Source organism: Drosophila subobscura, chromosome A (genome assembly GCF_008121235.1).
Source record: "Drosophila subobscura isolate 14011-0131.10 chromosome A, UCBerk_Dsub_1.0, whole genome shotgun sequence".
Classification (NCBI taxonomy): Eukaryota; Metazoa; Arthropoda; class Insecta; order Diptera; family Drosophilidae; genus Drosophila; species Drosophila subobscura.
In genome coordinates, this window is record NC_048530.1 from 9,006,640 (window position 1) to 9,034,071 (window position 27,432).

At 37.3% G+C, this 27,432-nt stretch overlaps 4 protein-coding genes across 6 annotated transcripts; 1 reads left to right on the forward strand and 3 right to left on the reverse strand.

The window, feature by feature from the left end:
- The first annotated feature begins 1,585 nt into the window (after nucleotides 1-1,585).
- Nucleotides 1,586-8,106, forward strand: LOC117899092. The gene is made up of 4 exons (XM_034808872.1): nucleotides 1,586-1,704; nucleotides 2,816-3,321; nucleotides 3,808-3,919; nucleotides 3,983-8,106. The coding sequence occupies exons 2-4, from the start codon at nucleotides 3,114-3,116 to the stop codon at nucleotides 7,608-7,610; spliced, it is 3,948 nt and encodes a 1,315-aa protein (XP_034664763.1). The 5' UTR covers nucleotides 1,586-1,704; nucleotides 2,816-3,113; the 3' UTR covers nucleotides 7,611-8,106.
- A 1,482-nt stretch (nucleotides 8,107-9,588) lies between these two features.
- On the reverse strand, nucleotides 9,589-11,900 carry LOC117891782 (eukaryotic translation initiation factor 5). The gene is made up of 3 exons (XM_034797493.1): nucleotides 11,299-11,900; nucleotides 10,571-11,047; nucleotides 9,589-10,498 (listed from the first exon to the last, which is right to left on the reverse strand). The coding sequence occupies exons 1-3, from the start codon at nucleotides 11,509-11,511 to the stop codon at nucleotides 9,776-9,778; spliced, it is 1,413 nt and encodes a 470-aa protein (XP_034653384.1). The 5' UTR covers nucleotides 11,512-11,900; the 3' UTR covers nucleotides 9,589-9,775.
- Nucleotides 11,901-12,002: 102 nt separating this feature from the next.
- On the reverse strand, nucleotides 12,003-14,159 carry LOC117891837. Its single transcript, XM_034797628.1, has 4 exons — nucleotides 14,142-14,159; nucleotides 13,846-14,068; nucleotides 13,074-13,170; nucleotides 12,003-12,180 (listed from the first exon to the last, which is right to left on the reverse strand). Exons 2-4 carry the CDS (start codon nucleotides 13,865-13,867, stop codon nucleotides 12,132-12,134), a joined length of 168 nt encoding a protein of 55 aa, XP_034653519.1. The 5' UTR covers nucleotides 13,868-14,068; nucleotides 14,142-14,159; the 3' UTR covers nucleotides 12,003-12,131.
- LOC117891619 (protein ROP) lies at nucleotides 13,667-27,393 on the reverse strand. Of its 3 annotated transcripts, XM_034797280.1 has the most exons (9): nucleotides 27,211-27,392; nucleotides 25,539-25,718; nucleotides 25,326-25,481; nucleotides 25,095-25,204; nucleotides 20,835-21,354; nucleotides 20,359-20,594; nucleotides 20,126-20,293; nucleotides 19,661-20,070; nucleotides 13,667-13,681 (listed from the first exon to the last, which is right to left on the reverse strand). In XM_034797280.1, the coding sequence occupies exons 1-8, from the start codon at nucleotides 27,236-27,238 to the stop codon at nucleotides 19,663-19,665; spliced, it is 1,806 nt and encodes a 601-aa protein (XP_034653171.1). In that variant the 5' UTR covers nucleotides 27,239-27,392; the 3' UTR covers nucleotides 13,667-13,681; nucleotides 19,661-19,662. The 3 variants fall into 3 exon arrangements, with proteins under 3 accessions (XP_034653171.1, XP_034653247.1, XP_034653086.1); XM_034797356.1 differs by lacking the exons at nucleotides 13,667-13,681; nucleotides 25,095-25,204 and adding an exon at nucleotides 23,301-23,404 and having other exon boundaries at nucleotides 19,620-20,070; nucleotides 27,211-27,393; XM_034797195.1 differs by lacking the exon at nucleotides 13,667-13,681 and having other exon boundaries at nucleotides 19,620-20,070.
- Between the last annotated feature and the right edge of the window lie 39 nt (nucleotides 27,394-27,432).

Here is a 27,432-nt window from a genome sequence, read left to right on the forward strand (position 1 = left end):
GACTGACTGTAAAAACAAAATAAAAAGGAATTATTTTGTCACGCATATGCATATATGTACATATGTATAAGTACATATAGGATAAGGCGCTGCTGCTGCTCTTCAGCTCACGTATGTACACTTGTATTACAGTGCACAGCGCCCTGGAAAGCATATGAATGTTAGCCTTATGCAAACTGGTTTAGATACATACATATGTACATACATATGTTGCATGTTCCCTGACATTCTTGAACATCCAATGCCGCTTCAGGCACGAGACGGTCAAGCAACTCCCATAAGACAGCCCATTCTAATGCTAAGAACATATTTCGTGATTGCGTTCACATTGAAGTATGTAAGCCAGGCTTATAAGCCACACAAGATAACATTGAGTGAGAAATTGTCGCTAATACTATGCATACCAAATAAAGAAGATCTGAAAGACGTTGAGTCAAAGCGCAAGCGAGCACAGCGAACACGATTATCTGCAACAATTATTTCGTGCGGAGCGGCGAAAGCAGAAAGTGCCATATTTTTCGCTCGATGCCCAGTATAACCAAAGTGGGCAAAGTGCATGCTCCCTGGGTACACTGTTTTGTGTTTGCTTGCAAAATGACATCCGTTAAAAATTCAAATTTTGAAGAAGGAAGAAGCAGGAGTGTGTTTTTACATGGATATGGAGCTTGCAGGACAATAATGCATTGAGAAAGCACCGCATTACCGGACCGGTTCTGCAGAACAGAAATGAAATAAATATTTTATTTGTCTCCTTTTAAATTGATAAAATCAGTATCGAGTGTAAGATTAATAAATTATAAAATCCTTAAATTTAAGAATTCGTTCAAATGCATGAATATGATTAAAATTGTTTTCATTTATTGCTTTCTTCCAGCCGTTTTGCACTTCTTTAGAGCAACATGGGGCATAGTGGTTCCAGATGCATGTACATTCGTTTTGATACACTGTTTTGTGTTAAGAATGTATTATTTTACAGCGATGTAGAGCTTAGAGAACAACAACACGCTTAATATAATAAGTATAATGAGTACGAACAAATAAATCATATATCATTTATTCATATATCCATGTTGTGCCTTCCCATCTAATTTTCCAATGAAAAAAGGGCAAATTTTAACCTTTCAACAGCAACATTTCAACCAAGAAATTCCATCCGTTATTTGTCCAGTATCTATCGAATTTTCTTTTGAATACTCGTCTCCTAAACACCTGATGCTAAGTTCTACGTCCAACAATCAGAATGTTTCTTATATTCATTTAAATTAATAAATTATTATTTTCAAATGGTCATTAATTTTACTGCAATAATAATTATTATTATTTCATTATTGTATGTACGGTGAGCGATTTCTTTCCAACATTTTGAATGTTTCACTAATTTTGGGGAGAAATGTACATAGAACACTTCCATGTTCTGCTATGGCCTTGCGAAAATCCATAAGCTGCTTTTCTAGTATTAATCGGAAATTCATTTTATTTATCTGAATGCTGACCACTAAAAAGCCGCTAGCGAACAGATGTTGCTAGAAGAAATTTCTTATCGGCTATCGGTTTTATACGAATAGCATCCCTGATTTTGCCAAAGGACACCTTTCTCTCATCTGAGTACTAGGGCTTATCGTGAAAAATCAATACCGTTAGAAGTATATGTGCACGTTCATATGTGAGTTTCTGTGTGTTCTACAATAAGAATTCGTTAAAAAAGTGAGTTCTATTATCTTTAGTGAACCTTTAAATATTTTCATTTGCGTAGGAAAGGATGTTGTCTTGTACTGAAGTTTTTGTTAGTCAGCACTAAGAATTTAATTACATACATATATATGTACATATGTACATAGGCAGGTTTAAGACTATTATTTTTAAATATCAGTGGTCTTGTTTGACTTTATGTGTGAGTAACTGACCATGTGAGTTTCCGTTCCTGTTTCCCATAGAAGGCTTTCTGTGTCCTAGTTTTCTTATTTGGTAAAACAGCAATTTGAGTCGCATAGTTTAAATTCATAGAAACAGTTGTACGTACATACAAACACATAAATAAATACGTACTTATGTGAGCCACTGCCCACATTTGTACACTTGTACATACATTTGTATGTACATGAATGCATATGTAAATGTACATATAATATAATATCTACATATGTATGTGCATACATTCACACATATATACCCTGCATCGATGTGTAAGGTGCATCATTGTGATGTCTCAATGACATAAGAGCTGACCTGCCATACAACAAACTGATGATGTTTACATGAAGATGTCCCAGGAGTGTAGGTGTAGGTGATGACGTTGTTACCGAGAGGAAATCAGTTCTTAAGTGATGAATTTCAAGAAAAGCAAGTGAAGATTTTGAAAAAAAATAATACATTTATATTCAGTTTCGTTCTGCCTTTTATCTGTCGTTTCTCTGTAGATCAGCTGAGGTAGATCAGCAGTTTTTTTTTTCCAACAAGAAAAAAAACACCGTAAAAACATACACCTGCTTGACCCAGTAGGGTCCCATAGGGTTGGTTTTTTGTTGTTGTTTTTCCTAACTGACTAGTTGTTGACATTTGTCTTAGCTCTCTTCTGGTCCGGCAGGATATACTCGTACATATGTACATATACATATATGTATATATAATGTATAATACATATATACTTACATAACAACATTGCAGATAGAATTTCGTTAAATGTTGAATGTTTAATAAAAACTCAGACTATTTTTTTAGAACTTAAAACATATTTTTATTTAATACTATATTCGTTTGGTTTTTGAATTTTTTTTATACCCGGTACTCGTTTGGACATTCATTTTTTTTTCTTTAGACAGCTACTTTTGCATGAAATGTGAAAAAGGAGATCTGAAAACAATGGCCAAACACCAAAAAGCCACAATAATGGCTTAAATCTGCACCGAGTGTTATCGGGATCAACTGTACATATTATTCACCACATACATAAATGCATATGTACATACATATGTACATTTTTGTGCGAAACATGAACAATATACAATTCTTAAGACACCAACTGAGGACGGAATAATTAATAATGACATCCTCGAACTGATGAACGTGTCGTATGTTTTGTTGCCTTAAAAACCATTTACAAAATACAAAAAACTATGGAAACGACCAGTACCAACACGGGCATTTCCTCGGAAACGCCATTAATGTCTAAACCCGAGAGTGCAACTCTGCCTACAAACCGAAAAACTGAAACGGCAATGACCAAAGCTGCCTCGAAAACAAAACGCTCTGGATATGAGTCTCCGACTACATCCGTCATATGCGAAGAAGTATTCGACGAAGCCTGCTTACCATCATCAGACGGTAAGAACTATTCAACTTTACTTTCTATCCTTATTTACACAGATACATATACTTATTTTTTAAATAACGAAAGCAGTACTATACAAATAGTCAGTAGATTGTAACGGATTGGAAATCTGTATCTATGTACATATTGTAATAATAATACCTGAAATAGGCAATTGATTCTGATCATGAACATGTTCACACACATATACTAAATGGGGTCGGAAATGTTTCCATTTGTGCGTTAAACACATCCACTTTTCCAATTAATCGAATACATAGTCAGGTTCATACATTAGAATATTTTCTTAAACTCTTCCAATACCTCCCTGTATTTTAGAGAACTAAAAGTATATGGAAAATGGTTTTTATTGACTATTCTTGAGCTTTGGACAGTATGACGTATGGGGTCCAAAAATTCTTCTTACAACTTACATATCCCTATATTCTTTGAGCATTTAAATAGGAACGTCTGATGACTCATGCCAACTTATCTTATAGAGATCCACGATTATGCCAAACTGATAGGGATCGAACCTCTTAAGGAACAGCATTTGCTTTATCTTGCTAAGGAAGGTTTGATGGCCGCACTGCCTTCGGAGTGGAAAATCTGGTAAGCTTATGGTTTTAATCAGACATTAAATAATTAAGAATGATTTCTTATAATCTTCTACAGCTACTCCGAGGAGAAAAACAGTCATTACTACCATAATACGTTCACGAAACAATCGCAGTGGGATCATCCCCTGGATGCTGTGTATCGTGAATTGGTGGAGAAGGCACGTCAAAAGACGGGAGCAGTGATTCCTAAAGGAACCATGGTTATTATTAACAATTCGGATGGTGTACCCCAGTTGGATTCTTGTATACGTAGTGTGCATTGTGAGGATGAATTACTCTATGAAATCAGCTCGCCCCCTAACAGCGGTAGAACGCAGGCGGCGGCAATGATTAATTCTGTTTCTACTCGCACGACCAGCTTTGCAGGTACAGGTGTATTTAGAGGCGGTGTTAATCGATTTTTGGATTCTCGCAACAAGAATTTTGGTCAAATCTTTCATCCTGTAAAAACTACTCGACTGGAAGAGGGCAATACAAGTTCCCCAATTAGTATCAGCATGCATTTATCCGCATCTAAACTATCTCACAGTATGCTGGCATTGAGCAGTGGGACTGGTGCAAGCACTGACTCTGGAGTGGGGTTGCGCAATGGAATGTTTCTGCTCTCAGATAAAGGAGGTTCCATGTTTCTAAAGTCTCGTCAACACTTGGAACAATTAAATAGAGGTGGAGGTGTTCCTCTACCTTCCGTAAAGGGTATTCTTCGCGAATCAAGTGTGTTCGATATACACCGTTGCATGGACCGTGACGATCCAACTACAGAATCTGAGGATAAAAAAAGCGTTCGTTTTAATTTAGAGGAGCGCAAGCGCAACTCACCCGAAAATGAGCACTCGCTAAAGTTATGTCAGACTACCGAGTTGTCCATTAACGCGGACGACGAGGAAGTGAAGGCGGGGATGGACGACGATTGTAATGAAGAACGAGTTAATAACATGAATAAAGGTAACGATGTTTGTAATGATGAATTGTTCGGTGGTGATCTAAACGAGGGCAAGAGTAGCTTAAACATTTTCTCTAGCGGCTTAACGAACTCCGTACCCAAATCTCAAACTATTGAAATTATAAATCAGCCCATGGAGCATAATTTGGCATGCTCAACATCTGTTACGTCCTGTAGGTCAATTTGTGAACTGAAGGACGGTGACACAGCACAGCATCACAAGGATAACAACGACCCCGAGTCAGAAACTAGTTTTGTTCGCAACATTATTATAAACAATTCAGAGCAAGACGCTTTGAATCTAGCAAGCAGCAATCCCTTTGATTTGGATGAGCTGGGTCGCAAGCACAGCCACGAGCTAGAACTTTTGCAGCGTAAATCGGCGCTGGTAGCATCAAAAAACGAACAAGGTTTTAAAATGGATAGCAAGTTCGGTACTCTTCATAAACACACGGATGGCTTTTTAAATAGAGCTGAAGAAATTCAACGCGAACATGAGTTAAAGCTTAAGAGCCTGAGACATGAATATGACCTGCGCCTCACCTCGCACCAGCACCAACTCGAGGAGGCATACGAGAGTCAAGTAGAAAAATATCGTGGCCAGCTGGAGCTTCAGCTGCAAAGCAAACGTTCTCAGATGTTAAGCGAGCATAAGGCTCGAATGGCTATATTGCAGAGTAACCACAATGATATGCTCCATGAGTTGGAGCGTGACCTTCATAGTGAGGAAGAGATTATTCGTCGCGAGCAATCAGCCAGGCTGTCACAAATGCGTGATAAGCTTGCCCATGAGCTAGAATTGGAAAATAAACGATTTCGCGAGAAGGGCGAAGAGAGACTCTACGAGAAAGTTCGTTGTGAAAAGCGTTTACTTGAGGATAAATATCGTTGTCTCAAAGATAAATACGTAAGACTCAAAACGGATGTTAGGCTGTCCTTAGAACGGCGCAATCGACGACGCGAAGCACTCGCCCTTCAGCAAAATAGTCATAATAATAGAAGCAACGTTACCGCTGGCTCAGAAACGGAACAATCTATTTCCAACAATCCCATTGGCAATAGTGAAAATCGTTCGGTGACCTACTCAGATAAGGCAGTGATGGTCGGCTTAAAAGAAAAAACAACCGAAGCTCCAAAGACACAGCTTAACAATCAAAATATCACCGCCAAATGCATCAGGCAGCGGCAGCTTCAGAATGATATCAACACCTCAATCAGTCAGTCGGACACAACGTTATCAAATAACTTTTTCAGTAGCCGCTATCTTCCTGTCTCACAACCCACAAGCTGTGTAGGTTATGGCACAGTCAAACTAAACGAAAATGGAAATTCAGACACGGAAACACCTGCTGCCGCAAAGTTTCAGCGCAATCAAGAGAACAACAACAGCAATCAGATTAAGGATCTTGGGGGTTCACGGAAGAGGGTTTTCTCACGCTCTAAATCAGCATCAACCTCTCGACTTAACTCCGATTATAACTATCTGTTGGAGCGTCCGTGCACTCCTGTGGAAAATTTACGCAACCAACTGCGAAAACTAGAGGATTTAGAGGACCAGTTTCCAGATCATGCCGTTGATGCCACTTTTCATCTTCGATATCCGTTCACTGACATTTCCAACGATCATGCTATTGTTGGAGTGGGCTCGGAACTAGAGTTTTTCAAGCACCGCATACATATGGAACGGGACTCGGTACGTCGTGCCAAAGAGTCTTTGAAAAAAGACCGTAATGATTTTAGGTTGCGCCAACGCGAGATAAAACAGCGGATCAAGACATCCACTTTGTTCCCTAAGCAGTGGCTGGAGCAGAATATCCAAGACGAAAAAGAATTAACTGAGATAGAAGTAAACCTCCATCGCACACGGGCATTGTTAGGTGAAAAGGTTATAAGGCTAAAGCATCTGGAACAGAGCCTGCTACGCATGTATGAGCAAGAAAATCGCGGCGCCGATCTGGAGCACAAGGATGATGCTGCAACGCTTAGCGATCTTTCGTCGCACTCTAGTTCTGGCTTCAGCAGCAACGATTTCGCCAGTGGAGCAGACCTTCATAAGCGCAGGGAGTACTTTCAACAGGAATCCATTGAATGGGTTCAGAACCTCGAGGTTCTCAATGAAGAGATATGTGAAATTCTTGACATGCTAGGTCAAAAGCAACAAAAACAGCATCATCAGCAATCATTATCGACCATGACCATTCAATTTCCTAACGACCTTAAGTGGGCACACATGCTTAGTCAGCAGGCTAACGTTACGGCTATAGTTGCTCCTTTTCAAACAAGCAACTCAACATCAAGCCATGGGCTCAGCGAGAGCAGTGGTATCGGGGCGGTACCTATGCCTCAGCCAATACCAACACTTGCGGATCGCCTTGAGACCTATCGACATCTGACAGCTGGTCGCTTGCACAGCTCGATGGGTGGTGCATCTTTGGCGGCCAATACTATTGTCTCCAAAAATCCACGGGCCGTAAACTATTCTACTAGTTTGGTGGAGCGTACCCGAGACCTTCGCGACTGGCTACGTCAGGCCAAAACCGAACATGAGTTTCTAACCGGAATTCAACACGGAATCACAGAGAAAACTAAAATATCTGGTATTAGCGAAGTAAATGATTCAAGTGATTATAATGCAATCGGCGCATCTCTTAATAGTGAAGCTGCAATAGGGCGAAGCTCTGCAAGTGGGCAAACACTTTTAAAAAAAAAGCCAATGGAGCATTCTGATCATAATATATAATTTAGTACGTAGAAAAATTACAACTAAAAATAAATTCAAACTAGCCTGTTTGCCCGTTCTCTCCTGTATTTTGTATAAGCCGATCGTTAGCATAATTAAAAAGAATTTCTTTTCAAAAATTAAACCATCAGACTACTGCTATTTTAATAATTTCATCATTATTTACATCCTATTATAGGGTTTTAGGATTTTTATCGTGTGTCTTCAACGCACTCAAGGAAGCAATTCAATTTTGAAGCACAATATTCAGTTTTAAAATCTAAAGCCGATATAACCTGTTTTTATTAAACCCGGTATTCCAAGAGTAAATAGGGTATATGTTATTGCAGTGACTACCCCACACCCCCTCTAGCAGCTTTGTTTATTTTTGCTCATTCTCTCTCGCTCGCACACCCTGCCTCGTGCAGTGTACGGGTCTGGCGGATGGGGGCGAGCTTAAAGGGCGTGTGGGTGTGAGAAGTGATGTAGTTGACAGAATATCATATTTAAAATTTAATAAATATAAAATAAAATACAAAATTTGAAAAAATCATGAGGTTACACACATACACACATGCATGTATACATATGTATGTATTTTCGACTGTATAAACTGACTGAGTAACTGACTGACGGGTATAAAATTTGTGACGCATACGAACACGTCTCAAAATGTTACTCCTCGTTTTTTCTTTATTTTATTTAGTTCAGGGGTAAGCTACTTTTTTTGTGCATAACTTAAGCCGATGGCTCCATGGTAGCATACATACATACATACAATCTTATTTCACACATGTGTATATATGTACATACATACATATGTACAATCGAACTGATATTGATATTTTCGCTGGTGTCATGTGCTTTGAGTTTTCGAGTTATGTATGTCTGTCCCTTTTTGCCAAATACTTTCCAAATACGAATTCAAGAGCAGACAGAAACGCTCATGTAGAACTCTCTATACATATATATTATCATATATGTTTGCCAACCCCCCTTTTTCATATATCGAATACTAATGAAATTATAAATTGATCTCGAACAAAAAATTATAGCATAAAAATATTAAAAAAACATAGTTATTCTCAAATAATAATTGTTACTCCGAACGATGTCATTTCGAAGCATGAATTGAATTTTCGAATGGACTTCAGGAAGACGTTTGATTCTGGGTCCGCCACTGGTTGCACTTTTCCTGATGCACATAAACCTAGACTAAAAGTTAAGCAAGTCAAGTGTAAACAAGAAACCCGAATAAAATATCAAAAAGTTAAAAGCAAAGTGAATATAAGTGTTCTTATTTTAAAAAGCCAAATGAGGTCACAACGTCAGATTCACTCAGATCTCTCAATGAGGACACGGCCCTATCGATCCAAGGCCGACATTATTTCCCCTACCCTGAGCAGCCTAAAATAGAACCTACTTTTACACCAATGTCATCTTCCTCTTCTTCGCTCTGGTCACTCTGGTTAAAGTTTGTACCTTAAGCACTTATTCCACGGTATGGAGCTTATACGCCGATGGGTTTGGCACTCTTCCGGAAAATTTCGCGATCCCAACGGGTGTAGCGGCGTTTCGGGTGATTAGAAGTCCTCTCGCTTACTGTATCATTGAGCTTGGCGATCGCATGGCGACTGCCCTGTGTTTAGGAATTAGATCATTCCAAAGAGCTTTAGAAAATGCTTTCTTGGCGTGGTTTTATGTGGCACCCTTGATTAAGTCGATTTGTGTACACAGAGCCAGACGAGCTTTGATTACATTTTCAATTTGAATTTTATTGGTTTTTCCTAGTGCGACAAGAAAGATTCTTATAAATTACATTACAATTTGATAACTGCAAACCTTCTTCTAATATATTTTACATTATTATACGGATAACGATAGGATTTCCCCAAAAAAGGAAACGCAAAATATGTATAAACACACACTTTTTGAATTGGTTTATATTGCATGATGATGAATTTTTTATTTTGTGTATACTATATATGTAGATGTTATTAAGCCCAATAAACTTTTTTTTTAGCTAGATAATTAATGCAATTCTTACAATCGGTATATAGCAACGCTGTAAATCAAAGGAAAGCAACATCGTAGTTCTAGAAAGTTTTTACGGCGACCCACTCGAAAGGACAGAAGAATTTCGATTCCATTTTCAAAAAAATTGATTGTTGATAGTTTTTGGTTGACTAAATGTCATCTATATCGATTTCATCCCCCTCCTCATCGTCTTGGACTTTCTTACTAACGGCAACACCACGTTCCAAGGCTACGGCAACCTTCAATGGTTCAATGCGGGCCCGATCATCGTACTCAATCTCTACATCAGAGTCCCCAGCTGCATCGTCATCGTCCCCAGAGGAGGAATCTTCTTCCTCGGCATCTTTGAGCCACTGCACAAACGGCTTTACCTTCTCATGTATCTCGGTGGCAATTTTTTTGGAAACATGTCGTTTGCTCACTTTCTGTGCCCAGTCCAGAATGACTTTTTCATCGAGAATATCCAAGTCGTAAAAGATTTTGAAGATCCCAGCTACCTTAGTCATAAGCGTGTTCGAATGTAGCTCCACAGTCTGCTCGATGCCGCCAATCAAATAGCGCTGTGCTTTAGGATTATTATGAGTAAAGCGAAGTAACAAGATGCGGTTTTTGCGAACGTCATTAATAATGTTCTCAGTAAACAAGAGCTCAGCGAGAACCAACGGGGATTTGTTAACTATGTCCAATCGTTCGGCTTCGATCAGCAGCTCTTTGTGTACAGCAACATCCTCCAGCTGTCTTTTGTCACGCTTGTTTTTCACCAACTCATAGAAGATGTCAATGCGTTCCTTTTCGGTCTTGTCGTAATCCTCCGAAATTGTCATGCCCTTAGCACCATCGGTTAGATCTTGTAAGCGCGCCCGAATGGCCTCCTACATGGGTACATAAATAATGATACATGAATTCCTAATTGGTCTCGTTAGCTTGGCTAGAAGAAATATTACCTTAGACACGTCGACGCTCCAGCCATCATCATCGTCCTCAGCTATATTTTTTTCCGGAATGGCAGCGCTTATTTCAGCCTCTGTTTGGCTGGCCTGGTTGGGACCATTGCCGCCGTCCGACTCTCCGCCAGAGTTATTGGCCATTGAGTTGTTGCACATTGAGCCGTCGGAGTTTTCATTCTTCTGTTTCTGTTTCTTTGAGCGTTTTCCCTCAGTAAGCGAGGAACCCTGAGCGGCTGGATTAAGTGATGGTGGATTTTTCACAATAAATGTGTTCACTTTGTGGTTCACCTTAAGCAAACCATGGAAGCCGCACGCCTTGCATGACTGCGATATTGTCTGATTCTTAGCTGATACAGTCAGATTAGTCTCAGGGTTATCGCATTCGGGGCACAAAACAAACTTTCGAATGAAGCCATCCAACAGATCCTGAAGCTTGTTCACGTCATGCGATCCATTCACAATAAACCGTTCATTCTATAAATTAAAATTTATTATTAGTCATATTTAGTTAGAATACAATCCGCCAAAAAGGCTAAGTAATGTATTAGAGTGGCGTTCAAATGCGTCTCAACTTGTAAGCCCGGTACTCAGTCGGCAAAACGATTCCTTCTGTGCGTTATGCACATTGCTTCACAAGCTTTCGCATCGCAAATACTTTTTTTTAGACTACATATAATCGCAATACACGTCCACTATAAATATAATTTGAATAATTGTTTGCTCACCTTATGATCGAAGAGTGTTTGGGCGCCCAGCTCACAGCCAAAGTACTTTGTAGGATAGGTGGCCGGTCGTCCTATGGCGCGTGCGACTTCAGCCATATTAACCAAAACGGTCTTGATGCCATTGCCTTTTCCTTCTACCTTTGCTTGAAGACGCGGCATTTTATACCGATAGAAAATATCCGTCACACTACGGTTAACGTTAACTGTAGCCATCTTGGAAATTTTTCGACGCAAATATAAATGATGATCCCGTTGTCAAAATACTTCACTGGGTAGTACCCGTTTTTTTAAGCTTATGCGTTACTATAGTGCGCACCGCGAAGGCAATGTGTTGGCTTTTGCTTCTTTGACTGTGACTGTGGTGACTGTGGTGCAGTGATTTCTTTGAAATTCGTTTTCGCTTATAAAACTTGCATTTCCTTGTTTAATTTACGTGAACGTAAATAGGACTTTGTAGAGATCTTAAAAGTCCTTGACCCATTAAGCTACCTGTGCCGTTTCTTGTGGTGATGTATTTTCTTTTGATTTTCAACGACTCCAAACGGAACATGAAGTTCTAGAGAGTTAACGCTTCACTTGATATTAAATTGGAGATTAAGAATGAGCTTGTTGCACCAGCAATGATTTTTGGATGCGTATATTGTGGTTTTAATGTTTGTTATTGCGGTATATTTTCGTATTACGTTTATATATATATATATATACTATAATAATTATTGTATATATATATATATCGATTTATTGATTTTATATTTTTGTTTTTGTTAAATTTAATTGGTGTTTTGAAATTTGTATACTAATCAGAAGTCTTTTGCAGCGGCACGGTATTCGGCTCACGTGTACCTGAACGGCTGTAGCTTCCGATGTCTGTTACTTGAAGTCCTGTGGAGACAAAGAATCAGACCAGAACGGTTTGTTAGCTTGATCATAAAAGCAGTTAAGGACGACCGGGAACTTTGTGCGGCCCTTGCCGCGTCTCTCATTTTAAACCCACACGAGGAGAGTGCGTAGGCGCGAGAGAGAGAATGAGTAAGAGAATGGGCTGGGCACTAAAAATTTGGTTCGTTTATTCTGGCTAAAGTAATGATCCGATCAGATCCATACTTAGGAATTCATTGATCAGACTTCTAGTATCTTAAAAATTTTGTATGCCACAAACAGCGAAATTTTCTGTCGAACAAAAGACATGGATGATTACTTATCGCTTTCCTAGGAATATCATTCCTGATTCGGTCTACAGAAACTTTAGCTCATCTGTGCACTGGGCTTGACGCATGAAAATGGGGTTCATGTTTTTCTACCATATTTTATGTGGATCTTTAAGTCAAGAATGATTCGATCAGCTTAGTACAACTTTCATTGATGAAGCACTATGCATTGCCAATGTAAAAACATGGTTTCAAGAATTCAATCGTGGACAAATGATTGAACTAGATCGTCGTGTTGTAAACCGTGAGATTAGGGCATCTTTGGGAATTAGGATGGCGTCCATTAATTGGGTTTTTCATGAGAAAAGTAGTAGAGCTTTATAGTAGATGTTGCAACTCAAAATACTTTCTGCTTCGATCTATGTATATCAATGGTCGTCACGCATACAATCTCGTGTAGATTTTGTGTATGTATGTTTTGGTGCCAACCACTGCAATCCACGTGTACATAACATACGTGAGCGCAGCGGCAAAGCATTTTCCTATGCACAACAGAAAGGCCCGTTTCGAGCCCTGATCTACATACATTTGTGCATTCTTGTATAAATACAGAAGATGTTTACTTACCGATGACTTATAGTTCCCCTCTGGGTTTTCATACACAGCTCGAAGCTCTTACTCCGCTTTTGTAGAATTGGAGGAGCGCTTTTTTTCGCAGGTTTTTCTAAAATTAAAAATAATACAAAATTAAAAAGGTAAGACAAATCATTGATAGCCGAATGAAATAGGGGCAGAACTCAACTCGAGGTTAACCTATATTTACTATTGAAGAAGTGTAGATACAAAAACTTCAGTTCATAATTGGTATGACATAGGGCTGAAAGTGCCGTTTGTTCTTCTCCAATAGCACCTGGCTAAAGCGCTGCAAGCACTCTCGTTTAATGTGAAGGAATTTTTAACCGAAATTTGAACTTAATTTATTTGATTGTTGGCACATTGCTGGGGATTGTTTGTGAACTGTTTGTCAAATGCATGACAGAAAACAGGGGGTGTTATGAGAGTTTATATTTAGTGCAAAACATAAGGTTGAAAATTTGTGGCATTCCTAATTTTTAAGACACGAAAACCCCGAAAACACTCTTCCTCGCACTGTAGGCATGTACTTGCGGATAAGAGCAAGCTAGTACCACTGTTAGTCTAAGCAGAAAAATATAATGAATGAAACTTTATTTTAACTCGAACTCGAATATTAACTTTCGCTTTCGCATGCAGATGACGTGGTATTTTAGCTCGAGTGTTTAATGTAAGGAAGTCATAAGTGTAGTTTCTATGAAAAAAAAACCACAATTTTTGACATTCTTCGATTGATCAATGATTTGGTATAGGCTTGTCTACTTACCACTTAATCGTTCAAAAGTCATATAAGATATTGTCTTTCCCCTCCTTGGGGTGCGGAATGCCAGCTCACGAATAAAAACCGTAAGTAATTGATCTTTGTTTTCCCTTATAAAGTCACTTGCAGGATGACTTGATATACATAAGTACAATGAATGGCAATCCAATCGTACCTATTTAGTGCTTCTGTTTGATATATTCAAAATGGTGACTTACGACGGAGTACTCTAAAGAATTTAATTTGTGTTATTATTTCAGAGTTTAAGAAATTTAAAATAGAAACCCTGGAAACGCTTTTACCTAAATAATTTTTTGTTGGTTCTTCAAAAACCTGTAAGAAAATGAAAAAAAATGGTCTGTTAAATACTGTACTAATACTAAATTTATTGAATATAGAAACACGAAGGATTTACGAAAACCTTCGTAAACGAGAAGGGACGTGTAAGACGCTTCTTACGCGTCACAACTTTTATACCCGGCACTCAGTACTACATCTGCAACTTAGCGGTTATTTGTCAAATTTTAAATTTTTTCTTCATCTGTCATCTACATCAACAACACTACTCACGCCAACACGCTCCTTTAGCTCGCCACCCTCCCCTAGAGCAACACACTGCAGAGTCAGGGCAGAGACCCGCTCCTCAATAAGTACAATTTTGTATGGAATTCGTGTAAATGTATTTAAGCATATTTTAATAGAAATTATTGTCCCAGTTCCTCATGGTACTTATAAAAAAAAAAAAACACCCTTTCCAATCAAAACTTCCAGCAGACTGGCTCGTTTCTTCAAAGTTGTGTGGGCGAGAGGGGACGTGGCGAAATTTTTAAACAAACTTCTGTGTGATATGACATGAGTCTCAGCATGGCTCTATTTAAATTCACACTGAACGAAACAAACAAAACTAACTAATGCTGATAGGCACATTCACATACTTTTAGTCCACGAAAGTTGAGTAACCGATCTTAAGAGCAGGATTAGATTAGATGGTATAGAAAACACTCCAAAAATGTTATTCTGCTAATTCGCAGCTGAGAGAACACGTAGAAAAATAAATGAACTTTACAGCTGGAGCTGGTGCACCAGTTTTTAAGTTCGAAAGTTAATAACTGGTCAAGCTACCCAACTAAAACTATAAAAAAAACGATGCGTTTTTGGAAATTACCAATAATGATATAATGATTCGCCGCAAGTGTTTTTGATTGGATCCTTCGTCCGAGCTTTTCAGCTGGAATCTTGGATAAACAACACAGATAATATGAAAATAAAGCTCCTTGAATTATATTTGTCCATATTTGGATTAACTGCGGGTCAAAAAGAGGGTCCTTAGAACTACACTTAGAAAGAAAACCAAGTCAATGGAGCCTGGTCAGAGACAAAGCATGGGGGAAGAGAGAATAAAAGCCCCGAGAGCACCCATCCGTCTGCACCTCCATAGAGGTTGCTCTGTGGCCTCAAACGTCCCATCCTTCTTTTGCAGAAAAAATATACATATTTACATATGTACCACTATGTAAAGATGACTTCAATGGGGGCTATGCCATCCAATTTGTCATGCACCAGACACCAGTATCAAACATTAATACATGCACTCATAAGTACATAAGTGTACATTTGAAAATTCACCTTTTTTCCAATAAATGCGATATTCTTAACGTGCAAAATATATAAAAGACACTTATGAATACAAAAAGTCAGCCTCAAATAGCGAAACAGATATGTACTTGTATTAGTAAGTTTTTCATGCATATGTATGTATGCTCATATGTTTGTATGTATTTTTTCAAAGGAACAAATCTTCTCCATATAAAAGTATACTTCACTTCCTAGTTTTTATATTAAGAACAAAACAAATTTAGAACACAAAGTCACGGAAATCACTTATGCACACTATATATGAATATGTGTATGTACAAAAATTTTTATAAAAGCCACGCCATATTTTGAGGTTGTGTTTAATTTGAATTTATATGCTCAATTTGTACCTTCTTTACTTTGAATAATTTTTTCAACTTATAATTCAACGTGGTCAAAGCACATCAAATAACTTGCATGAACTTAATTGATTTAGGCATATATTTACATAAAATAGCAAAACGTACGAATTTTTCCCTTTGTTCAGTATGACCGCAGTGTAGAAATAAATTTTCTTATTTTTTGTATTTTGACAAGTCAAAATAGAAGCGGTATTCACGTTTTGGCCTTGCAATTTATCAAATAATATTACATTAATTTTCAATATACATATCTCTCATGATAGAGTGTGGATTAAACATTTAATTATGTTACGTAGAAGCACATTTCCATTTTATTCTGCTGCTTTTTTTTATTTAAATTAATGAAAAGCCAACTAATATACGTTGATGTGAACTCGGTATTTTTTAGTATATTTGTCTTCAAGTTTATACTATTTTACTATTATCTCCTATAAGAAAGGGGATTCTTGAGAAAAGTTCTTCCACAAAGGATTTGTAACATATTCAACTATCAAGAAATATTCGAGATAAATGGCTCAATCTGCACGAACGTGTATATTTTTAGCTGTTAAAAATCAAAGAATGTGCGAAAGATGCTTCAATTGAATTTAAAACCAGTACGAATCATATTTTTTTACAATTTTAGCCACTATTTAGAGACTTCCATGGACCAGACTTTTCTGAAACTCGCATTATTGTATTGCATCGCTGAAAACTGAGTTTCCGAATCGCTTTGTTTTTTTTAAATATAGAAAAAGAATGGTTGCCCAAAATCGACTTCATCATCAGTTATAGAGGTCGGTCAGAGGTGTATCTAATGGTAACATAATTTTGAGTCTTATTTTGAGAAGTGCCTGTGCCCTACTATAATAAGCCGATGTAAAAAACTGTGTGTTTCCCCGAAACGCAATAACTGAATAACTCAGCCCTAGTGTAAATTGGCCATACTTTGTATTTTCAACATATTTATTTTTTAAACAACCACAAAACAGTGTTACCGTAGAGCAAAGTACCAAAGTGTTTTGGTCACACTGGGAACAAAGCCATATCTATATTTTGTCTAGCGCATCTGAGCACTGGGCTTTTAGATATGTATGTTAAATAGTAAAATAACAACCAGTGTATTTTCTTTAGTGAAGTTGCAGCGAAAAATAATCATGTCGATATCATGAATTGAATTATCTAAAGACGAATTTGGAGCGCCTTTTGCATTTTAAATCCGCTGCCTAAAAGTGACGAACCTACCAAAATAATATTTGTTTTGATTTGTTGCTAATATTCTCATTTCCATTTTTAATTATATTCTAAAATGTGGAGAACCGCAATGACATCTAATTGAATATTTAAAACATTTGGTTGGTTTATGTTTTAACGATTGGTAATGTTTATTTTCTATTAAGCAACCTTTTTACAATTTATAAAAGGTCGTTATTGCTTTCGACGATTTAATAATAAACAATTTAATTAAGTGATAAGCATACTAAATATAAATAATAGTTAAATACGTTCAGAATTCCTTTTGCAAAATACTACTTAGCTTCGAAATTCTTCGGCTAGCAACAGCCTTTAAGTATTTAACTTTTCGTTGGTTTCTTCTTAATTAAAAATGTGTATTCATTTTTTTTACAATTACAATTTTGTTCTAGTTGGCAGAACAGTGCCTACAGAACAGTACAATAGGTATTTTAAAGGTGGTTAGATTAAAAAAAATGTTTTATTTTGTTCAACGCTATAGCCTCTATGATTCTGCGTAAGATGTTAATTGTATTATTTATCAGACAGTTGTAATAGACAATTTGGCAATAAATAGCATATAATTTTTTTGATAATTTGAATAGGGCTTGGAAATTCTGATGAGCGAAATATTCAATATCAGGATATAAATGCTCTATGTACTTTTTGTTGATGTTGTTAATTATGCACAGGAGTTCAAATAAAATTATCCAATTAAATTAAAACGTTCTATTGAAAGAGATAGATAAAAATAATATTATTATGAGATAAAATACAATACCACAGTGAGAGGAGCTCAAACGCAAAACCAACTGAAAACGATCAGAGACGCTCCGCAAAACATACATACGCCAACGAAGGATCAAGGTAGCTGCCTAAACAGAGGACATACTTGAGCGATATGCCCAAGAGAAACCTCATTGCGTCACTGATCGATTAGAACGACGAGAAGTGACGAGATAACAACTAGCCTTTTGTCGTGCAGGATGGTTGAACGGGACTAAGATCCTCAAATGCAACGAGAATGTTAGTTTATCAAAAAAAGCCCCAATTGGAAGACTCTCGTCTCGATCGCAATGCAGTGGCCGGACTAAACTCGTCAAACTTTCACCTATTCTACTAACCATCGGTAAGCAGGAACAGAACAGCCGCAATCCTGTTACAAGAGGTTATTCACACTTACCTCATTGGTAGCTTCCTGCCATACAGCACATGACAGGTCAGCTCCACCGGAATAGGTAAAGAGTCTTGGGGGCTGAAGCCAGCCCAGACTCTCATCGGTACGGACGCCAACGCCCACCATAACGTGGGTGGAAGCCCCGATACGACAGAGGTGAGTCTATTATCTGAGAGAGAGAGAGAAACCAAATATTACGGAGTAGCGTAGCATTCTTCAACGCTGCAATATTTGAAGATTCGGCAGGAATCATTAAAGTCACGTTCCCTTCTAGTTAACTATTGAAATAGATAGCGTAGAGCTCCATGAATATTTCTTAAGCTTAGCCTTGGATTAGGTGTTTCTTTTTCCAAAAAAATAATGCTCAATGAGCACTCGAAAGCATGTGATGCTTTCCAAAATAACCAGCGCTGATAAAACCTCCTTAAGCTTTTTCAGCAATTAGCCGATTGAAAACACTTATGGTTAGAAATGTGTTATTTTGGTAAATCCGATTATTTTCCAGTCCGCCCTCGAAAAGATTTACGAAAAACCGAGACCGAAGCGAATTTAAATACATGCTGAAGTCCAGGGGGTTCGCTCAATCACTGAATCAATAAATTAAATAAATAATACTGAGAAAACATATTTTTTCGTACATGCATACATACATATATTGTGGATTATTGCTGACAGTCTGTAATTTTCCATTACTGAGACTGTGAAGGTCTGGCTGTAGTGAATTTCTCTAGTTATGTGTAAATATAATTATATGTTTATTATATGAACTATATACGTATGGTATATATTTATATATAATATAGATATAAATAAGAATGTACGTGTATAAATATATTTGTATATGTATGGCTCAACAAGACCCGGACAGTAAAACTAGTTTCAACAAAATTGTTAAGTTTAGGAAAGGTAAAGCTTTTCAACGAATTGTGTCAAAGTTTAACTGATATTTTATAAACTTGACATGCCGAACAAAGTCGGGGTAATATGGGTACTGAGCGCTCCAGTTGAACAAATGTAACAGTTTCCGAAACAAAATTTAAGTAGAAACAGATAAAACAAAGAAAAAGACTGTTTAAAGTCGAAGGAAAACAAAATAAAATGACTGCATTGACCGGTGAAGTGATCTATTGAAATATATTTTGAAGTATGTAAGTATATAAATGTGATTTTACACTACACACATAAATACATTAAATGTAAAAATATATGTTTATACATACATACAACATAAGTACATATAAACATATATATATCTATATATATTCTTTAGAACCTTCGAATTTGTATAACTCTAGAATGTTACTATTAAATATATATATGTAGAATATATGTAACATATATACATATATATTTTTTGAATATAATTAGTTCATCGATATTTATATGTAAATTTGAAACAATTAATACAGTTTTAGTGTTTAAAAATTTAAATAACATTTAATCTTCCTTGGAAAGACTTCCCAAATCACTAAGAAAGATTTCAGGAGAGAGAACGTGCGAGGATCCGACCAGCACTTCCCAGTTACGCACAGAGTTGGTAACTTCATAGGCGCACCGCATTTCAGACATACTCACGCCACCCACAATGAATACAATCAGCCTGGGAACGTTTTTTACTTGCGCCTGAGCCTTGTCCTTGTGCCAATGACCATAACGAGCACTAGTTGGAGCATGATAGTTCGTATTTTGTGCCCGACCTTCTAGAAAGGGGAAATGGCGTTGATCTAGCTTATCCTCAATGCAATCCTCCATTATGTCTTTGATTACGGGCGTCCAGCGAGACATCTGATAAGTGCTTTCGGTTATTCGTTCTTTGCGCGGTACCGAATATATCTTTTTACGAGACTAAAATAGAAAACAGTTAGTATTTTTCATCTGTATTATAGAATACAATACTCACATCAGCAATGACATTGATTCCCAGGTAGCTTAAATTGCGAACCATATCCTGATCTTTAACAGACAACTGAGCATGAGTGAAGAGCTTTGTCAAGTTTTCCTCCGAAATACCATTTTTGATCATTACATAAAGGGCAATTATTCGAACTTTATCGTAGTTAGAAACATTCTAAAAAGAGGTTTCAGATAGACCAAAATCGGTTATTTATTAAAAGAAATGCAATAGCACCTTACCGCATCTAACAATATAGGCACAATATTCCGCATATGGTCCTTAATTTTTTCGCCCTCGGCATCAGTACCCATCGCTAAATCTTGTTCCACACGGCAGAGCTTGTCCACGTAGTTTTGATACGATTTCATGCAGTCCTCGGCCAAATGCAAGTGGGTGGAGTACTTGGACAGCTCCTTTTGATACTGCGGCATCTTCTTGATCATTTGCGATAAATCCCGCATTGAGGACTTATCAGCTGTTTGCAAGAAACGATAGGGAACGTTGTGAATCGCTGCAGCTACTGGGCAACATTTGGAAATACACTTGTAACAGTCTGATATCACAGGAGACTGGATACACAATTGTAATGCTTCAGTTCTTATAGAATCTGAGAACATCCACTTGAAACAAATATATTCCTAAACTCATCAAGTATCAGGTATAATAAAAATACCTTTAGCATGTTTAATGATCAATAGTGGGACCTAAGACTTACTGGAACTCATACGCTTGGAGTCGGTAAACTTCTTCAAGTTCTGCGTAACCTGTGTTGACACGACTGCAATGTGCTCATGGCGCAACTCTACCCATAAGTCGTCGTTTTCATCCAGTAAAACCTCCTTCTCAGGTTGGTTGGGTCCTGGAGTATAGCGGTACACATCGTTAACAATTGGTAGTAAATCATAGGCCATTGCCTGAAGTGTGAGTTCATGTAAAAGTGGTGAAACACAATCGAAGCCTCGATCTAGAATAAGCAGTTGTGAACGTGCTTTTTCCGGTCCTTCGCCCATGGTTGGCTCGTCTGCCTTGTAGGCATCCAGCTTTTGCTGAATAGAAGCAGCCAGATCGATATTTCGATCCCAGTCGCTACGGTAGCGAACGTTGGGATATTCGCCCAAAGTTGCGCACAGGGTGGCAATTTGCTCGGCAATGCGCTCGATGTGCTTGCTTCGAATTGACGCAAATACCGGAGAGTATAAGCACTGGAACGTGTCAGGCGAATCCAGCGAAAATACCTAAATATGGAGTACAGTTTCATTTTTGAGAGAATATTTTTAAAGTAAATCTTTATGTAATTATGCATGTATGAGTAACGAATTGTGTTTTATATCCAGCTTGAACGGTTAAACCAACGATTTTTTTAAATTTCTTTGTATACATATAAAATATATACGTAAAACCCTCAATGAATCCACTGTAAACTAATTTTTTTGGCATAGTAGATCCGAGTCCTGCCGACGACAGCATGTAAATTAATAATTTTTTTATGTTAGAAAGAACGAGAAAGATTAAATAAAATAGCGGGATTTTTGTTTGCTTGGTTTGTTAAATATATACCACGCACATAAGTATATTTTTCTTCATATTTCACCTAATAGCACTTGTCAACAGTATTAAACTTTTTTCCCGCTGTGATCCAAACCGACGCCTTACTTATGTACCTATTTATAACCAGAAGTAAGATACCTAAGTTGGGTACATGCCATAACGCCTAGTTTCGTAACGCCCGTGGACGTTATGACACAAAAACGATTAGGAACGCTGTGAGTCGCTTCCTAAGCACCGTCACTACATTCATACCCGGGACTCAGTCGGTATATACCTAGTATACCTAGTATGCGAGCGAGAGATGGATAATTGCGGCATAAGCCGTGCTGCTGTAGCGGTTGGGGGTAGACATTGCAGATTCATTTTTTCATTCTGGCGATAATAATGATATAATCTGACCTTAATTCAGGAATCTCATAGACATTCTCTACGGAACTCCGTATTTGGTTATCTCATATCTTCAACATGTGGATGCCACAAATGTTCGTCCATTGTGTATACGAAAGCGGGCGAGGCAAATTTTTGAAAACAACTTGAAGCAGTGTGATTATCACAGAAGTCTGGATGCAAGGCTAGGTTGCTCTAGCTCTTGTGGTCTCTGGGAACTAGGCGACAAACGATAGCTTTTTTGTAAATGTTTTAATAAAGGACAGTCGTACGCATTGCAAGTTGTAGAAAGGCAAAAATACAGATTTTCTGCTAAGATAGATTTTGGAATAATTTTCGTTTTCGAGATTTGCAAAAACAAGGCATTTGCACGGGACAAATATATTTTCGTGGCGATAAATTCAAACTCAAATTTCAGCTTAAGTTGAGGCAATATATGATTTTTGGATAATTGTTGTCCATGACCACTGGCGACCACGACTTGATTTTTTTGTACATATATTGTTGGGCCAAGTATGTCAGGTCAGGAAATGTTTCTTCGATACCAGAACTAGGTTAAAACTAGCTTTTTATTTAAGAACGCATGAATGGTTTCCGGCTACTTCCGTAATTTTCGAATTACGCCAACACGAATGTAAAAAATGTCTCCATTTCGTAATTTTGCTGATCATTACAAAATTACGAATACACCGAATATATTTGAGTGAACCAGGGAATTTGTGAAGGGTGAAACTGAGTTTATATATTTTGATCGTGCTTTTTTATTCGAATTCATAAATTTTGTTGAATTTTTGGTTTATTTTTGCGATTTGTTTGCATACAAGTAAAACACATTAAATTGAACACTACAAAACAAGTTTAACAAAACTTAAGGAGATTTTTTTGTAGATGCTTGAGGGTTCAAATTGTCCAGAGCAGGACCGCTCAAGGTAACTTGGGCATTAAAACGTTTGTTTTGCAACATATGCATGTTCGAAACAAAGCCATATGACCGAGTCGTCCATATTGTACTTATGGACTGTTATTGGATTAATTTAATTTCTTGTTAAGTTGGGCCATGAAGTAGCATTCGAAATTTCACTTTTTTACTTTTTAAAGAGAAAAGTAAAGCGAACAACTTTGTTCTGAGGATCATCAGTGCGATGAGATTAATTAATTAGACACTTTACACAAAAATGTCGCTTGGTTTAATTCAGCTTGATATAAATTATTAAACCCATTAAATTAGTGTTAGTTTTGAGCGCACCTGGCATTCGTAAGGTAGAAATGCAATATTAATCTCCTTTAGAGTTTTGATCTTTCTTGCAGCGCACGATTTACACAAATCGTTAAACAATTCCTCCGGGCAAACTATAATTACATGCACATTAAAAATTTTGATTTATATAAAAGTATATGTATATATATGTACATATGTATATATCTATTTATAGGTACTTGTATACGACAATATATACATTTGTACATATACGGCTATTAATGAATGTACATAGACATATAAAACGGAGTAAAGAATATATGGTATGTGTATTTTATGTACAGCTGCGGTCCAAATAAAAGCAGTGCCACTGTGCGGCGCTCCTTAGGATCGCTGTCCTTCTGGGACACAAATAAGCTTCGTATCATCAGTTGCATACAGTGGCATCACATTGATCGATATCTGAACATATAAATGACGATCCAATATGTTTTTAACACACAAAATGGTAAAACACCATAGTAGAAAAAAAACGCCCAAAACAATTTTTGGGGAACCACAGTTTTAAAATTTGTTCAAGGATATTTTTAGAAAAATGTAGATAAAGGCAATCAATCGTCTTAGATGCTAACAAGATAGCAGGCTACAAAAAAACCACGACAAACGAGAAGGGACGTGTGAGACGCTTCTTACGCGTCAGAGGCAGAGGCCTCTGCCACTGCGCTAAGCAGAGTGTGAATGAGAGAACGTGCAAAAAACAAAAATAAGCTGCGGGACGGGGTGGGTTTTGCCACTGAAAATTTGTTCATTGTGGCCAAAATAATGCTCCAATCGGATCCCAATTTGGTTTTTAGTTTTCTCTTATCTTCAAAATTGTAGGTTTGGGAGGTTTTCGACCTTTTGCGGGGGCGGGGCTCATTTTTGAAATACACTGGTTTAGTGTGAGCATAGAGCAGTCTGGATGCAACATTTGGTAGCTCTAGCTCTTATAGTCTTTGAGAACTAGCCGACAAACAAGACGGACAGACAGACAAGGCTCTATCGACTCGGCTATTGATGCTGATCAAGAATATATATACTTAATGGGGTCGGAAATGTTTCCTTCTGTGCGTTACATACAACCGTTATTCGCACAAATACAATATACCCTATTTACTCTTCGAGTACCGGGTATAAAAACGAAACTAAAAAGCTTGAGGCTGTTAAAAAAACCATTTCAGCATTATTCAACAAAAGAAAACCGTGCAAAAAGGTTAATAAATTTATTAACCATTAACTTTATAATCAAGCATATAAATGCACGATAGTTGTTTGAGTAAAGGAAGAAATTTTACTGTTGATTGTTTAAGGAAAAGCGGACCAAATGAGCAATATGTAAATCCCAAAGTAGCACCACTATTAATTTGACCGCGACTGTACATATAAGTGTGGGTAAAAATTTAAATTTGACAGTAAAGAACTGCAGATCATTCTGATTTTCCATTTTTTAGACTATAAAACGATTCAACTATTTGTTTGGATCTGAAAAAACCACTTAGTGGTATGAAAATTACAAGAAACGAGAAATCAATGATTAAAATGTTCACTTGTTAACTCAAAAGCCCAAAACCACCAAGTGGTCATATGTACTTATTGGTATTAAGACATGGATTTTGTAAAATCGGCCGACTTAATGGATACAACATTTTGGCTTTAATTGTTCAATGGTAGAAGTCGCTTGAGTGGCTTAACACGCACAAAATGAAGATTTAAAATAGCGTAGTATAGATTTTATGTTATGCATATATTAGTAGAGCGGCATAGATTTAATTTGACTAGAGAAGCGCTGAACGCATTCAATACCTGGGCTTCAGACGCTAGAAATGCAATATTGATTTCTTTGCAGGTACGGACATAGCGCCGACAAATACCTTTGTGGGCTTGCAGAATATCGTATGCTCTGGGAGGAATGGCTATTCAGTAATGTGGTTAGAAATCATGAAAATAATACAAATTAAAATACAAAATTATAAACAACAAAAAAATTGATCTCAAATACACAAAAATACTAATAACCGGCAACTAGAATCTTACCCTCGGTGAAAAAGACATGCGCAAACCGGTACATTGGGCGCGCAGGATTCTCAAAGTCCCGTATCAATGCACGAACAGAATCATCTGATGGCGTAATTAAATATATCGCATCCATGGTGGGCAATGGCTCACGTTTCTTGTTGATGTCTTCTACCACTGCGGATGATATCGGTTATGTTTTGTACGCAAGTAAAGTAAACAAAGACAACTTACAAGTGATCCCCTCGGCACTGATCTCGTGCATCTTGGTGCAGGCGGAAACCATTCGCATACCCAGCTTATCCACCACCAAAACACGCCACTCCATTCCACCGGCTCCATTTTTGACAGCCGCTGGAGCGCCATGCTTCTTCGGTTGAGGTGGCTTGTACTTGACCACCTCGTTCATGATTTCTAAGGTTAAAAAAATTAATAATAGTTTAAATGTGAATCTCTCTAACTATATAAAATAGCTTGGGGTATAAGATGGGCGGTTAAATTATTTCCACTCATTATTCGTATTAGACTTTAAACTATTCCTAACATAAGACACCATTTGCAGAAGTTCAACAAAATCCGATTCCGAAAGGATAGAGGCCGGTTCATCCAGCAGAAAAGGCATAACATATATCGTATTTTGAGAGCTCTCAATTGTTTTCTTATTGGCTCGAATTATTATCATGCTTTTCGCATTCAACCACTAAGCAAATAACACATTCAGGCGCCAAATCGACTAAAAACTGGCTGCATAAAATGTCTGTGCGATTGGCGCCCAGGGCCTTCGGCTCTTGTTGCTGATGGCTTCGGCTGAGATTTTGGCCTTGATCGGCGGCTAAACCGTAAACTTTCTTGTTTCATTAACAACTACTCTATCTATAAAATACAAATAATGGCATTAAACATTTGTAAGTTGGTTGAGAAGATACAGCGGTTTCTCTTTTAAAATTTCTATACCTACATATTCAGTTGAGCGGCATTGTATGTATGCACATACACTAATTTCAAGGACAAAATTAGCTAGAAAGGATGCAACCAGACAATGTATACATATGTATGTACAAATGTGAAATATTTAAATGTATTAAATGTATAATTTAATTTTCAGGTCAATTTCCTCAGGAAAACACCTGATATATGCCATGACATTTCTTTTGAATTGTAAAAAACAAAAGACAGATTATTGTGAACATGTCCTTTTCGATCCTGACTGATATCGCAACGGAAAGGCTCTTATGGCAATTCACATAAATGGGCGTTAATCATCTTATTATTATAGTGTTTTTTCCTCAATTCTACTTCTACTGAGGTGCTTGAGAAAGAGAGAGACAGAAAGAGCGAGGGAGTGTGACCCCTAAAAGAGGTTGTTTTGTGGGAAATAGCAGGACACAATGTATGCGGTTTCGTTAGAGTTATAATCAATAATATATTCATGTACATACATATATGTACATGCATACACTCGCATGAAATTCCAGGGTTAAAAGATAATTTTTTTCGTTCATGACTCATGAACTGGCTCAGTACATATGTATGTATATAAGCAAACTTAATAAAAGGAAAATATATACATTGTATGTATTGATATATGAACAGATCAATGGATTCAATAGAATCTATACTTAAGACAGTTACACATTAATGACAACATAAGCCTATGACTCACATCACTAATTGACAACTTATTTACACGTATCGTGAAATATATAAATCAAATCGATATTATGAACAAACTCCACCATGTAGATATTTACATAATTATTCATTGATAATAGATTTTTGCTTTGTTATTTATCTAATTATTCTCCAGTACCAATCATTTTACAATTGTTCGTTGGAAAAATCAATAAGGATGTATGTACACGACCTACGACATGTTTGTATATAACTTTAGTTAGTATGCACTTACTCTGGCCCACCAAGACTTTCAACGCCATCTTAACTGGAAGTAAGAAGTAAGTGAGCAATAACCAATTTAAACCAAGCACTCCAATGCACAGAACTAGTATATGTTGTATGTAGTTTTGGCACAACAATTGTTGTTAAACAATTCTCCAATTTTGTCTCTACAGCGTTGAGAAAACCAGAAACAGTGTGACCGCGGAAGTATCGATCAAATTTACCTCTGACA